This window comes from Dicentrarchus labrax, unplaced genomic scaffold (genome assembly GCF_905237075.1).
Source record: "Dicentrarchus labrax unplaced genomic scaffold, dlabrax2021, whole genome shotgun sequence".
NCBI classification, from domain to species: Eukaryota; Metazoa; Chordata; class Actinopteri; family Moronidae; genus Dicentrarchus; species Dicentrarchus labrax.
The window spans coordinates 22,932,968-22,947,224 of NW_026136722.1; the positions used below are offsets into that span (position 1 = coordinate 22,932,968).

Consider the following 14,257-nt stretch of genomic DNA (forward strand, 5'->3'; position numbering starts at 1 on the left):
ATATCAGATTTTTCAAACTTTAACGCAAAATAAAGAAAATTATACCAGTGGTTTCAGCACTAATTAGAAAATAGATTCAGGTCAGAAAGTGCATCACTTTTAGATAATTTATTCTAATGTGTTCTAACACCAACGTAAGGCTAAGTGCTAATATTGTGCTTGTACTCGTAAATCAGTGTGAACCATGCACCTGGGTACTACTACCTACACAAAACACAAACCTTACAGCAGCAAGCATGCGTTTTCCAAACTTGAGTAAAATTGTGTATTAATGGCGGTGTAGCTTTCACAGAGCTGGGAGGACGTTTTAAACCTCCTCCAGTCAGGTTTACCTTCAAACGGGCAAAAAACGGCAGCGTTCTGCTCGAGCGCACCGTACGTCTCGGGTTTGAAAACACAATCGTGTTGTTTCAGCTCACTTTCTTCTCCCAGCAGTGTGTGAAAGGCTGTCTTTGGCATTTCACACTCATCTCTTTGAAAAGACGAGTAAAGCCCTACAGCTTTGTTAAGCGGCAAGTTAACACATGAACCTGGAGAGCCTTTTCATTTCAGGCTGTGTTGAAATGTCTAATTCCAAGGGATCTTTTCATAAGAAGGGTTATGGTGTAACATCCCTTTGCTTTGAGCCTATTGATAAATCAATGTGCTCGTAATTCTCTGTGATGCATGTCAACCAGAGTAGATCAAAGATAATACGGTATGTAGTGAGGGCCACCAGACACTGGCTGTGTATATACTCTTATAATGATATGATATCTCACTTCTATGATAATAAAATGTTTCTGACATGTTCATCAAAAATGCATCACCTTCCATCAAACCAAAATAGGAATGTAGGATCAAAGAGAATTCATTTGCTAAATGCATTTCTTTGTTGCAGGCCGGGTACTCTGTGTTTACCGATTACAGAGCTGGTTTTTACCAGGGTAGAAAATTAACACCCTCCACCAGCCAAATGCTGCTAAAAGCTGGCTGTGGTTTTGTAAGTTTGTCTCCTCTACCAGCCACTTTGGCAGGACTATTATTTGGATCTTGGTTGATGAAATGCGGGGCATTGGCTGCTGTGTTCTGTTCGACGTACAAGTTTAAATTACTCTATTTAAACCTAAAGAGATACGGCAACAAAAAGAAGGATGCGGCCTCGGTCCAGTCGGTAGTATCACCGTTACTCAGTCTGCACTGGCAGCAGTGTGAGCAGCAGTAGTCTGTTGGCTGGCACAGTGAGAAAACACTCAGTCATGGCTGTTGTGGTGCTGAGTCGGCCTGCCCAGGCATGGCCAATCGCTCACGTGCGTACACACACACACGTTAGTGAGACACAGGGCGGTTCCTTCATCCAACAGCACATTCTTTCTAGGCAGCGGCAGGCGGCTCGGAGGTTTTTGTGCATCAATGTGTGCAAGGGGGAAAAAAAGTGTGTTGTGAAGCATGGAGGTGAGTCCAGAGATGCACAAGCGTGACATCAGCAGGACCATGATCCGTGTCAATAAACAGCATGATACCGGCGTTAAGTTTGGGTGGAATACTGGAGGTCAATCAAAGTTGGGCATGCTGAGAGAGGCTACATAATGACGTGATACTAAATGCTAAATGCATTAATTTATAGCAAGGATAATTTATAGTCTATCTAATAGTTATCAACAACATTTTGCACAAGTTTAAGAACTGTTTAGCAGATTACAAAATTTGACAAAACCCCTTTTCTGCCATAAAAAACAGTGTGCACATGTAAAAAAAAGTAATTATGAGTTTAAATATTTTAATGAATTGGGTTTCATTGTGTCAGATTTTAGAGGGTGCTGCAGCTCCTTCAGCACCCCTGCTTTCAGCATAGTACGTCAGTGTGTGCCTCCACTCCTCCCTCACCCGCTCATCAATACTGTCATCTTCATCCAAGAGGATCTGCACGTCTCAACGTGTATTAGACGTACACAAGCGGGAGCACATATTGTCTTACAAAAAAGAGAATAAAAAACAAAATTGCCTCAAGTTATCTGCTTCACCTTGATCTCATTGCTTTTAGAGCATAATGTGTCTTTTATTTTATTTTTCAGCACACAACCCCTTAGTGATTTTCATGTGAATTCATGTCTGTGTTAAGTAGTTTTGATTTGTGAGATGGAGCAGTATCTACTGGAGCCAGGCCCCTGTGTCATAAAAGTGTAGCTGGAGTTCGGTAGTGGTTGCGGGGAGGGCAACCAGGAGCTCCAGAGCCAGAGGTGGGGAAGGGGCCAGTTGGTTTTGCAGTGCAGCCAGGCAGTGGAGCCCCTTTGTGGGACTGGAATGTGCCGTGCGTGCCTCTTCCTCGGCTGGTCCCCCGTCCACCCCCCACCCCACACACACACGGCCCACCCCGGGCACGTTAGCACGCAGCCACCGCAAATTGCTTGCAGATTTTTCACACATAGTAACGTGCTGGTTTGTAAACTCGGGAGAAGTGCAACCGACACGAGGCGCTGAGCTCCGTGGATCTTTATGCATCACTTACTTGAGTGTGTGGAGTTCTGAGGGACTTTTCCCCCCTGTTTTTAAATTTTAATTCCTTGTCCCCCCACTCTGCTAATGATTAACAGGAATGATTACTGTGTGTGATAACAATAGAGGGTCATGCAGCAGGCACTGTAGCCTGTTCTGATTACAGGACGAAACCACAGCAAGCTAAAGAAGACCTGCTTCCTATCGCATCAGGAAACGGTTTTTGATGAAAACCGGGGGGGACACCTGCCATCTTGTGACATATAAATCTTGTAAAAGGCAATTTCGTCAGGTTTCATAAACCAATAGTAACAATAGAACCTTACATTGAGTTTTAAGATTATATGAAACCAGATTTGAATAAAATATCCACGTCCGGATTAATTCAAATGTTCTGTTTTTAAGATTTTACTGATTAAATGTCACATGACTCCTCCACCAACCTAGCATCTTAAAGCTGCAGTAGGTAATTTTTTCAAAAATAACTTTTTGTCATATTTGCTGAAACTTTCACTATATCCCGACAGTAGAACATGAGACAGCTAATCTGTGAAAAAGTCAAGTTCCTCTGGCTCTTCTTAGTGCTCCTAATGGTATTTGTAAGAATCCACCAGGCCTGATTGAAAACAACCAATCAGAGCTGAAATAGTTGATTGTTGAGTCTTATCCCCAGGTCATCAAATACAAATGCTTTGGGGCCCTGGGATTGAGACTCAACAATCAACTATCTATCTTTTCTCAAGCTTCCAACACAAAGTGTCTTTATATCTTTCTCAGCTCTGATTGGTTGTTTTTTCGTCGAGGCCCGGTGGATTCTTACAAATGCCATTAGGAGCACTACAACGAGCCAGAGGAACCAATTTTTTACAGATTATCTGTCTCATGTTCTACTGTCAGGATATAGTGAAAGTTTCAGTAAATATGAAAAAAGTTTTTTTTTTTTAATGACCTACTGCAGCAAATGATTGAACCTCTTTGTATCTTTGTCCCTGTCTCCTCCGCCACCTCCCTCCCTGCGCTGGCTCTATGTCAGCGGTCTGAGCCGGGGTCAGAGGGAGACGGCATCAGGCTCCGTCCAGGGTCAGGGACACTCAGCTGGGCAGGAGAGGACAGAGCCGAGGCCCCACCAGCACAGAGCTGCGCTAATGAAGGGCCAGGCGGCCAGGAGGCCCCCGGGTTACACAGACAACAGTTTTAATTGGTCTAATGAGATGCAGCGTAGGCTCTGCGAGGTCAGGTACCGCAGGACGGAACAGGACATTATGGGTCAAAAATAGGAACTTTTATATCTGCCTGAGTTTGTTGAGCTTTTCTTGAGTTAAACATATTTAGAGCGGTTCAGAAATTTCATATTTGGGGGGTTGAAATAATTTAAATGTTGGTTGGAAAACCAAACATTCAAATCAAGGGTTTATCATAACAAAATAAATAATGCATTTAACTGTGCCAGAGTTTTTGATTATTTGGCTTGTGGATTTGGACTTTGGAGCAAAGCTCATGTCTACATCCATCATTTCTTGGAAAGTCAGACAAGGTTGGCCGAATAAAAACGAAACAGATTCTTCTAATTGCTCTCTGATTTTAATTGCATTTTATTTGCCTTCATTTCACATGCACGTATGTAGAGATTTTTACGCTGGCAGGAAGGCCTCCTGCTCACCGCTTTATTAAGACTTAATATTGATTCATTTGTTTGCAGCGTTGCAAGCAAAATAGGATAACATTATAACAGTTTATATTCTGAGAATTGACGTGCCCTGCAGAAGAGTTCCACATTGAACTGGCTGGAAAAAATAGAAAAAACTAATTCTGATCAACATTATTAGACCTAAATTAAATTATTATTTATTATATATTATTAATTATTATTAATAATATTGTTCCTAGATATGATTTAGATAAAACAAATGTAAATTATTGAGGTGTTAAATAGCCTAATAGCAAACAATAAACCTGGATAATTTAAGGCTGATCATGCAAATTAATAGAAAATACCAAATTATCAGCAGTTTTAATGGATGGACTCTCGTCTGTTCATCCAAACGGAGCTGAAAACAGAGTTTCACAGGCGCACTAATGAATCAAACTCTGGGTTTTTTTCCAGAGTAAAGAGCCTTTTCTCTCCTCACTGAAAGAGTTAATCTGAAGTTGGCAGCCAACTCCAGTCTCGGTCAGACGTGCGGAGAATAGAAAAATGAAGGACTTCAAAATCATCTCTTTTGTCTTTGGACTGTTTAAATCCAGCTGAGGGATTTCATGCAGAGAATTCTGAAACTGAAATGGATGCTTCTGCAGGTTGAAATAAAAAATCAGTAGAACACATTTTAATATTTAGGTTTATTTCGTTTTTATAATACAAATCTCATTTAAAGAATGTGACAAAATGGGTGAAACCAGGCTTTAATAGAACAAATTTGCACATATTTTATTGCACATGTGCAGCAGTATTCCGGGTCATTCGGGGCCTTGCAGGAGAGTGGCCCTCATTCCCTGCACAGACCACATTTTCAGTCACATTTCCTCCAGTTTCGGCTCTCCTCAGCCGGTATAACCCGACGTCGGCTTTTTTTGTAATGGCAAATGCGTCTACTGCCAGCTTTTTCCCCACATTATTGCTGGATGATGATGATGATGTCTTCCCTGTTTTTGAAGTATTCATATTTTGTAAGCGCCCTACGAGAAGAGAGAGAGAGAGAGAGAGAGAGAGAGAGAGGGGTGATGGTGCATTTTTAATTGTTTTGGCTGAGTTTTTCGTCTTATTAACGGAGTCTGGATGATATTTGAGGGAATTAGCCAGAGAAACATGTTGGTGGAGAATAATCCATGACTTTAATTGGCTGAATTTCGGTCTATTAGAGAAGCACGCGCAGGGATTGTTTGTCTTTTTTTTTTTTTTCTTCTTTTCATTTCCAGGCCCTGAAATGCGTCATGCGCAGACTGCATCCGCGTTTTTAAGGTAAAAGATGAAACACCGGAAGCTTTTGTTTGGATTTGTTTGTTGAAAAAAAAAAAGTAATATCACGAGGAGGAACAGCGGCAGCTCCGACTGTTAATTGATAAGAAGCCCTAATTAAAGCTGAAGGCCATTTGGCTCTAGGAGCTTCCAGGTAAGGAGATTTAAGATGATTGACGGGTTTATGTTGGATGGATCACCTAAAGCGTCCCTTACAGCAGCCTGAGCACCATGTAGGCCGGGAGTGCTGCAGCAGACAGTGCAGATCACCTACGGATAGTCTGAATGACAGTTTCTCTCCCTCTAGATTTTGGTACTTGGCAGGAAACTACACGACAGTTATTCCTGGAGAATAAATATGTGACTGGAAGCACATGGAAAGCAAAACATTTAAAATAATATAAAAAATAGCATAGCTAAGGAAAATGACTTAAAAGCGCCTTGTAGTCAAATCCTAGTGACATGTGAATGGTATTTTATTTGCATTTTGGCAGGGTCAGCCACAAACGCTTCATTCCTGACTAAAAAGCAGACACACATGAGTCGCATTCAAGTGCCAGTTAAGTTTCCTGATTTTTGTGCTGCAGGTGGGAAACAGAAATATATTTAACTCTCTCTCACACACACACACACACACACACACACATATATATACACAAAGACACACGCACCACCACCACACAGTGTGGCTTCCTTTGTTGCTTTATCTGACCTGTGCATCAAACGTCTTCGAGTCTGCAAGCGGGGATCAATGTGGAGGTGTGGTGTCCTTCACTGGCTGATGTTCATGAAGCTGCACTGCATTGTTGGGAGTGAGGCTGGAGGCCGGGATGTTTATTAGGGAGAGAATGGAGGTTGTGTGTGGGTTGTGTATGAGTGAGTGCCTCTACCTTTGTTTGCATTATGCAGTTTAGCTTTGGTCATTATTTTAACATTTAGATGTCCTTCAATAAGAGTCTAAACTCTTGAGTTTTGGGCACTGTGACTTGTGGTTTTCTTTGATTAAGGAGAGAAATGTATGAATTCAAATAATGTGTGAAAATGCTAATTTAGAGCTGCAACTCCTGTAAAATGCTAGAAAGCTGTGAAAAAGGCCTGTTATAATTCCCCAGAGCCCAAGGGGACATCTTTTAATTGTCTATTTTGTATGACCATCAGTCAAAACATATTCAGTTTGGTGTCATACATGACAAAGCAAAGCACCAAATACTCATTTTTGAGAGGCTGGAAAAAGAACTGATAATCTGAATAGTTGCAGGTTAATTTTCAACTGATCCACTGATCTCTTTGCATCTGCATCTGTTGGCTGTGTGTGATTCTAAGTGGAGCGGGTCTCTAGGTGATACTGGATAGGTTTTGTTGCCGTGGACTCCGGCGTTGGCAGACTTGTGAGTGATGTGAACAGCACATGAACTGAGGAATCATATGATTTCTTTGGAGTCACAAGCCTCCGTCCTCCCGCTGTGTGATTCAGCACCTCAGACTGGCTTGTCTGCGGAGCAGGTGCAACCCTGAACGATGTGCCTCGCGATGAGGCAACATGGCAGCCGTCGCAGCTCCGACGCCAGACCCTCCCGGGAGTTCTGCAGGGGGAGGCAAAATTTAGGATTGGGGAACACTTTGCTGTTCAATAAAGATTTAGTTTCCTCCGCTGCCTCCCCCTCTTCAATCCTGTTACCATTTCTGTATTTTTCCTCTAAATCATCTCGTCATTGATTTGTGTGTGTGCAGTCAGAGGGAGTGTGGCTGCCTGGGTTTGTTTCTCCCTCTTTGTTTGCTGTGGTAAACCCATGAGCAGCTGCCGGTGGTGGGGTCTGGAGGGATTCTGAAGCTGTGTGTCCTCTCTTTGCCATCCTCTGCCAAGGTGGCATTATGCAAGCAGAGAGAAGGGTAGAGAGAGACCGAGAGGGCGGGGGTGTGTGTGTGCGCATGGGGGTGAGGGAGACGAGGCGATGGCGGCCATAGTAAAGATGGAGGCGGGCTGAGGGCTGCGGGGATTGGTGCAGGAGGAGACTTGCTCCCCCTGAACTTTGCCTCCGTGTCAGAGTGGAACTTGTCGATTTGGCAAATTGCGCGGCGTCGGACAAGGCTGCTTGCTCTCTTCCACTCCCACCTGCTCTTTCTCTCTCTCCTGCACGCTCTCGCTCTCTCCTTCTCATTGCCACCACACACACCTCCCATCCCCTCCCTCCCTCCCTACCCTCTCCTCTTTCTCTTTTTCCCTCCCTTTCAGCTCTTGAAGCTAACGCATTGGCTGGGCTACAGGCATCTTGTTGCCAAATAGGTGGGCCCTACTCGTGCTGGCAAAGGCTCAAGCAATGGTTAGGGAAAGAACGCGGAGAGGACGAGAGACGGCGAGCGAGAAACAGAAAGAGAAAGAGAGAGAGTTGGAGAGAAAAGGGGAAAAAAGAAGCAGCACTCGGCTTTGCCAGCGGTCGTATGCGCTCGTCCAACATTGATTCGGCTCTCTATTTTTTTTTTCCTCCCTATTCTGCTCTGCTCTCCCTGGCCCCCCCATCTGTGTGTGTGTGAGTGAGTGAGTGTGTGTGTGTGTGTGTGTGTGAGTCTTGCGCCCGGCCCAGGGATCAGAACAGACACCACTACCAATTACACTTTGCCAAGGATTTTTTTTTTTTCTTTTCTTTTTTTTTTTTTCAAGGTTCATTTTTTTATTTTTTGGAATGCACAAAGGACTGTTTATTTTAAGTGCATCTATCTCCGTTCTTTAAGTTCTTTTTTTTAGCCCTTGACATTTCTATTTTTAATTGATCGTTTTTCTTGCTACAAGTTTTTAATCTGTCTTTTTTGCCATTTTTTGCTGTTGTGTAAAGAGCTGCTGGCCGTGGTCCGGCTGCAGTGAATTCTTCCTTTTAAATCTTGGGGTTTTTTGTTTTAAACTTTGGCCTACTGTCTTCAGTGAGCAGCATATTCTGCTAATTATTTTTTTACAGCCCCCAAAGTTTTTTTTCTTTTTCATCTGCTAATTCTCCACACCCTGCCAAACCAGCACTTGCTTTACATTGGGGAGCGCGGGAGGAAAAAAAAAAACTGGTGCAGGAGATTTTTTTTTCACTTTAAACGCTGTGCCAAATTTATGATGAGAGTGCAAAATGGTAACTACCAGGCCGTCTGTCTTCCTCTAGCAGTGTGGTTTTCTGTGGTGAATTCTGTCTGCTTTCAGTTTGTTGTGGAAATGTGAGTCTGGTTGGAGCTCCCTTGCATGGTAGCAGAGATAGGAAATGGTATGGCTGATCTTTTAGCGGCACATTTCAACAGTGGTCTTGTGGCGACAAAGCTTGGCGGTGGTGAGCGACCGGTGTGTGGCAACCCTGGCACAGGAGCGCTGTGGCGAGATCTGGGCTTTGTTGCCCAGAGATATGTAGCGAAGGTATTATGGTACAGCAGAATAACTTTTTTCTTTTTGCAGCAGAACACCGGGAGCGCAACTTGGCTCAGCTTTTCAGCTGCTTTTGGATTTGAATTCATGCTTTTTGCATTTGTTGCCTTGAATGTTTTGGTGTTTATTTATGCAAAAGGAGGCTAACAGTTAAGATGATTTTCTTTATAATTACTGCATATTTATTTACATTTTATCTGAATGGATAATGCTAAAATATAAACATTTTAGACAAGAATATTATTTGAATAGCTTTTTTTGAATTTAAATATTTAGTAATTAGTTTCTCAATTAACATGTAATTATAATAATTTAGATTTTAATAACGATTATTATAATCACTGCATTATCATATATTTTATTACATTTTCACTATTTCTCTATTGCCTTATTTTCATAAGAAATTGCTTTAACAGCTTTATTTTGAAGATTTGCATGCTCTCTTTTAAACTAAAAGCCTTTCCAGCCTCCTAACACTACGTCTTTTCCTCCCTCTCCTCAGGATGAATTTCATCCCTTCATTGAGGCCCTCCTCCCCCATGTCCGTGCCTTCTCCTACACCTGGTTCAACCTGCAGGCCCGTAAGCGCAAGTACTTCAAGAAGCACGAAAAGAGGATGACCAAGGACGAGGAGCGTGCGGTGAAGGACGAGCTGCTGGGGGAGAAGCCAGAGATCAAGCAGAAGTGGGCCTCGCGCCTGCTGGCCAAGCTCCGCAAGGACATCCGGCCAGAGTTCCGCGAGGACTTTGTGCTCACCATCACGGGGAAGAAGGCCCCCTGCTGCGTGCTGTCCAACCCTGACCAGAAGGGCAAGATCCGCCGCATCGACTGCCTCCGCCAGGCCGACAAGGTGTGGCGGCTGGACCTGGTGATGGTCATCCTGTTCAAGGGCAGCCCCCTGGAGAGCACGGACGGCGAGCGGCTGGTCAAGTCGCCCCAGTGCTCCAACCATGGCCTCTGCGTCCAGCCGCACCACATCGGAGTGACGGTCAAGGAGCTGGACCTCTACCTGGCCTACTTCGTCCACACACCAGGTACGTGGGCTGCCGCCACCTATGTGACACACACACACACACACACACACACACACACAGGTCAGCATGTGATGTGTCACACACACGCTGGCATGCGTGTGGCAGATTAGACCCTACCCTTTGCTGCGTGCCCAGCCGAACCAGTGCCAGGATTCGATAAATGCCGTCAGAATTCAGATAGCGACTGCATCTTGACATTTAAAGGGCCAGCCTGCGCGGCGTCATCTTTCAAAAATGTGTTCCAGAGAGATGTTTCTATCTGCTTTAAAGAGATTCTGAGAATTTAACAGCCAGGCTTAAAACCTGTGTTTACCTAGAGATATGTTTGCATTGGTACATTTGTTCAAGCATTTGTGTGCAAATTTGTCCAAATCCAAATGTGCATGTTTTCCGGTGCCATGTGTAAACAAAAGCATCTGCAAACCTGTTTATCTGTGTGTGCATGCATGTGCATACGTGTATGTGTGTGTGAGGCTGTTTGTCATGTGTCTGTAATCCATGTGTATGTTATTGTGAGATTGGTGTGTGTGTGTGTGTGGTGGTCTGGAGAGTGCAGTGACAGCTGGCCCCGTCCCAGGTAGTTTAGGAGGCAGGGAGAGTCAGCCTGTCTGCAGCCTCGGCCGCCTTATGCCACACTCACACACTCACAAGTGGAGACACACACACACACAGGAGCCCTCCCTCAAACACAACTCACCCAAGCTGCCCTGCTCACATTTGTTGCGCACAAGTAGAGACTTCTGTTTGTTTATGAGATGTTTTATTTTTCCATATTCGGCACACGTGCTTCCTGCTCTGACCAATCAGTTAAAATAGAGGTGGTAAAAATATTTAGTGTGATCAACCCTGCATGCATTCTTCTCACTTTCTGTATTAGTTATAATATTCCGTTTTTTATATTTAGCATATATAGATACTTAATTTAATTGATTTTAGCAAGGATAATTCTTTTGTGTTATTAAATAGCAATACTAAAATGTTAAATTAACATAAATTATTAACTAGGTTTTTTTTATTGCTTTTGCAAAATTAAACACTCTTTCTTCCTTTTTTCTGGTGTAAAACAATAAGATTATATTTAGTTATTTAGTTAATTTTTAAGCTAAAAATATTCTACATTAATTTAGTGGCACGTTACTGCAGGGAACACAACTGTCACTCTGCAAATAATCCACTTTCATTGCAGCAGATCTAAATCAACAGCTTTCGAGGTGTGCAAAAGTCACATGATTGTGTTTAAAAATGAAATTTAGTGAAAGTGAAAAAAGAACACAGCTGCTGGTGCAGCAGTGGTGTTGCAGGTGGTGTAGCCCTTGTATTTGTGGGTGCTTGAAATGTGCTGTGTGTGAGCCCAGCTGCACCACAAATAGGCACAATATGAAAATTTCAAGTCTCAATTATTGTGGCGCAAATAATCGCGATAATATGGTGTATCGCGATAATCGTGAAAATATACTTTATACTTTTTGTTAAAAACACATATTTATTGCATCACAGACAGAATCTCATCTTATTTTGGAATCTATACTGTTTCCACACATCCAGTTTAATGCTTTTTGTGGGGGATACAACGGGTGAGCCGAGCCTTCAGTCATGGTGACAGGATTAGGATTTTGGAATGAATAGAAAGATGCTGGCTCCCTCTTGTCCACTTGTTCAAAAAAATAATAATCAGGAAATCAATCTAGGACTGTATGCTGGAGAGAAAAACAGCTTTTTCAAGTCAAGCCATGTGAGGATATTCAGTTATCCCGATAATAGAAATTTACCACAATGTTTTTTATCGCGATGCGTGATAATATCGTTTGTCACTTACCATAAATACTATAGATTCACTGTGACTCCAGTTTTAATTTACAATTTGAAATCATATATTTTGCCTTTTCATCATTTCCAGTCACAGCCCAGGTATGTGTTTCTATCATTCAGGTGTTTGCAGGTAGATCAGGTGAAAAGGCTGCTGTTACAGACCCTCTCTCTGCCCTTTACTATTATCCCGGGTCTCTTACCACAAACTGGCATACAGTTACAGGACCTTAATTCTTCTCCTTGGCAGGGAGGAGCAGCGTTCCTCTGTGACAGAGTACCCCTTGCCAGGCTCCTTTCAGCCCAGTGTGTAACTCTGCTTGAGTTTGCGGGGCCTCCGTGAGCGCCTCTTCCTGTTCCACAATGCGCCGTGGCGAACCGCGGCTCAGATTAGCTCCCAGCGCAGCCTGGTGCCCCTCGGAGTAAAGCCTTTTTTCACTCCGTGCCAGAATCCTGCAGCCCCCCCCATACATACACTAGATCAGCCTTCATCTTGCTGATTTGTGTGTTTGCACATCACGTTTGTGCTCCTGAGCGTTCTTATATGAATCTGTTCAATTATTGTTTTTTAAAATTGGAAAAGGCTTGTGTGTTTCCGTCATAAATGAAGCGCTGCTATTTATTGTCTTTCCCGCTTGCCTAAAAAAGCAGAGTGCATTTAGAGCTGCATCTGCTGTCAAAGTCCGCTACTGTGGGAGGGGAGATGGGTTCTTATTCTCCTGCTCAGCTCTTCCACAGCAGCCTCAAAGGCAGCACCTTGTGCGTAGGGCTCCAGCGGGACAGAGAGAACATCAGGAACCAAACAAAAAAACATCAACTTGTACGGAGCTTGGATTGCTGTGTTTTCCAGGCGGCTGGCTGGGGTTAACCAGAGTTTACAGAGGACAGACAGGCAGTGGCTCCATTCTAACCTTTGGGGTGGCAGCGTTACAGTTTTATTCTTAGCTCCTCATTCCAGGGTGTCTGTGTCTTGCGGAAGCTATCAGTTGCCAGGCCTGATGATTGGACCGCGTCCGTCTCACCCGCCTGTCCCCGCCGCGGCGTTTCAGTTCTCTTGTCCCACTGATGTCACTGTCGCCAGCTGCGGGGGGGGGCTCTGCTTTCAAGCGGGGAGGTTGACAGAACAGGAGATACAACACACACACACACACACTAACCCCCTCCTCTGTTTCGCTACAGTATGTGTCTCTGCTTTTGTCCAATTATAGACTTGGGCCCGTCCAGGAGGGGCAGGGAGAGCTGGGACAGATCACAGCCGCTGTACTCTGATCTGCGCTTCTGCTCTGCAGCTGCAAAGAAAGGTTCCACTACCAAAAAGAGCCTGATCACTGTGTTATTTGACAAATACCTGGCTGCACACAGCACACACAGATCAGGATGTAATCGTCACGGGCTGATGAGAGTCGACCCCAAAAGTGGTTTACGTTCTTTCCCCTGATCCTGCTGCATCTGATGATGATAACAATAATGGTTCAGGGATGTGGAGGAAGCAAGGGAGATGGTGGGGGGGAGAAGAGAGAGAGGATCTGACCTCATCTTTGATCACATGTCTGTCGAAAACTAAAGTCTGGCTCGCCAGTTGGGCGCTGAGGGCCTTCGGACCCCAGATCAGGTCATGTTTTTCGAGCGTCGTGTTCCATATTTGTCCGGTCTAGCATTAGTCATGTTTGGAGCCCGAGCCACCTCATACAGCTTTCATTACTCGAGCTGTTATGATAAAAAGATGTTTCTGAGAGTGCAGCCTCCGTATCTGTTCTCCGCGCTGGAGACAGACAGACCAGAGAGGTGTCCCGGGCCAGGTCCGAAAGCCAGCTGTGCGCGCTTGTGCCAGACTGCACCGTATCTCCATGCTGCTATGGTGCTCCTAAGACGTTCATTTACCCATCAATGTGTCTGCGCGCGTCGTCCCCGACATTACAAATGGCCAAGAGAATGTCTTTTAATAGAGGCGAACAAAGAGAGGACTCGACAGGGAGACAGACAGCCAGACTGAGAGACTTAACGCCTGCACGTCACGCTAATCCATCAAACACATCTTATCTGCTTTGCCCAATATCCTGAGCTTCTAAAGGAGGTAACGCTATCAGATGCAGTTACATAATGAAGAAGAGACCAAACAGGACAGAGTGGGTTTTGTTTTGTGTGTGGTGGTTTATAGAGGCTGTACACTGTGGCTGTTGTAGGTTATGTTGTCCTGAGTGTTTGCAGAAGAAGAAAGGAGAGAATCGTAATGTTTAAAAGAGGAAAAAAAAAATCCCTCTGTCTCTTCTTTTCCTTGGCTGAGCGTGTTGTCGCAGAGATTTCTGGATGGAGAGTAGAATTGTGCTCCAGTGTTCTGGCATCGGTCCGTAACCCGGGCCGACAGAGAAACAGAGAGCGTCGGCGCCGAGGGAGCCACATTCATCTGGTGTGAAAAACACTGCTGGTCCGACACTTTCAACGGAAACTTTCTTACGCTTTGTTGTCATTTGAAATAATGCGGCCAATAAAGTTTGAGCTTCGGCGAGCCCCGTCTCATGGCGGGACAGCATCAGTGACACTGTGCTGTTTTTAATACGCGCTGAGGCGTAGGGGCCTCCGACAGCCCCAGTT

General features: G+C 44.3%; 1 protein-coding gene and 1 long non-coding RNA gene across 18 annotated transcripts in view; one reads left to right on the forward strand and one right to left on the reverse strand.

Moving 5' to 3' along the window:
• The window catches only part of nfixb (nuclear factor I/Xb), a 148,879-nt gene that overhangs the window by 33,729 nt on the left and 100,893 nt on the right, over positions 1 to 14,257 (forward strand). For 6 of the 16 annotated variants that reach the window (XM_051386890.1, XM_051386892.1, XM_051386895.1 and 3 more), the window contains one exon: positions 9,328 to 9,859. In XM_051386890.1, the coding sequence (XP_051242850.1) occupies positions 9,328 to 9,859 (532 nt within the window). Of the gene's footprint in view, positions 1 to 7,779; positions 8,542 to 8,564; positions 8,817 to 9,327; positions 9,860 to 14,257 lie in introns of those variants that run through there. The other 10 variants (XM_051386887.1, XM_051386896.1, XM_051386898.1 and 7 more) reach the window with 9 other exon arrangements.
• Positions 4,798 to 9,729, reverse strand: LOC127355832 (uncharacterized). Of its 2 annotated transcripts, XR_007881848.1 has the most exons (3): positions 9,582 to 9,720; positions 6,141 to 7,011; positions 4,798 to 5,148 (listed from the first exon to the last, which is right to left on the reverse strand). It is a non-coding gene; the product is annotated as an uncharacterized LOC127355832 (long non-coding RNA). The 2 variants fall into 2 exon arrangements; XR_007881847.1 differs by lacking the exon at positions 6,141 to 7,011 and having other exon boundaries at positions 9,582 to 9,729.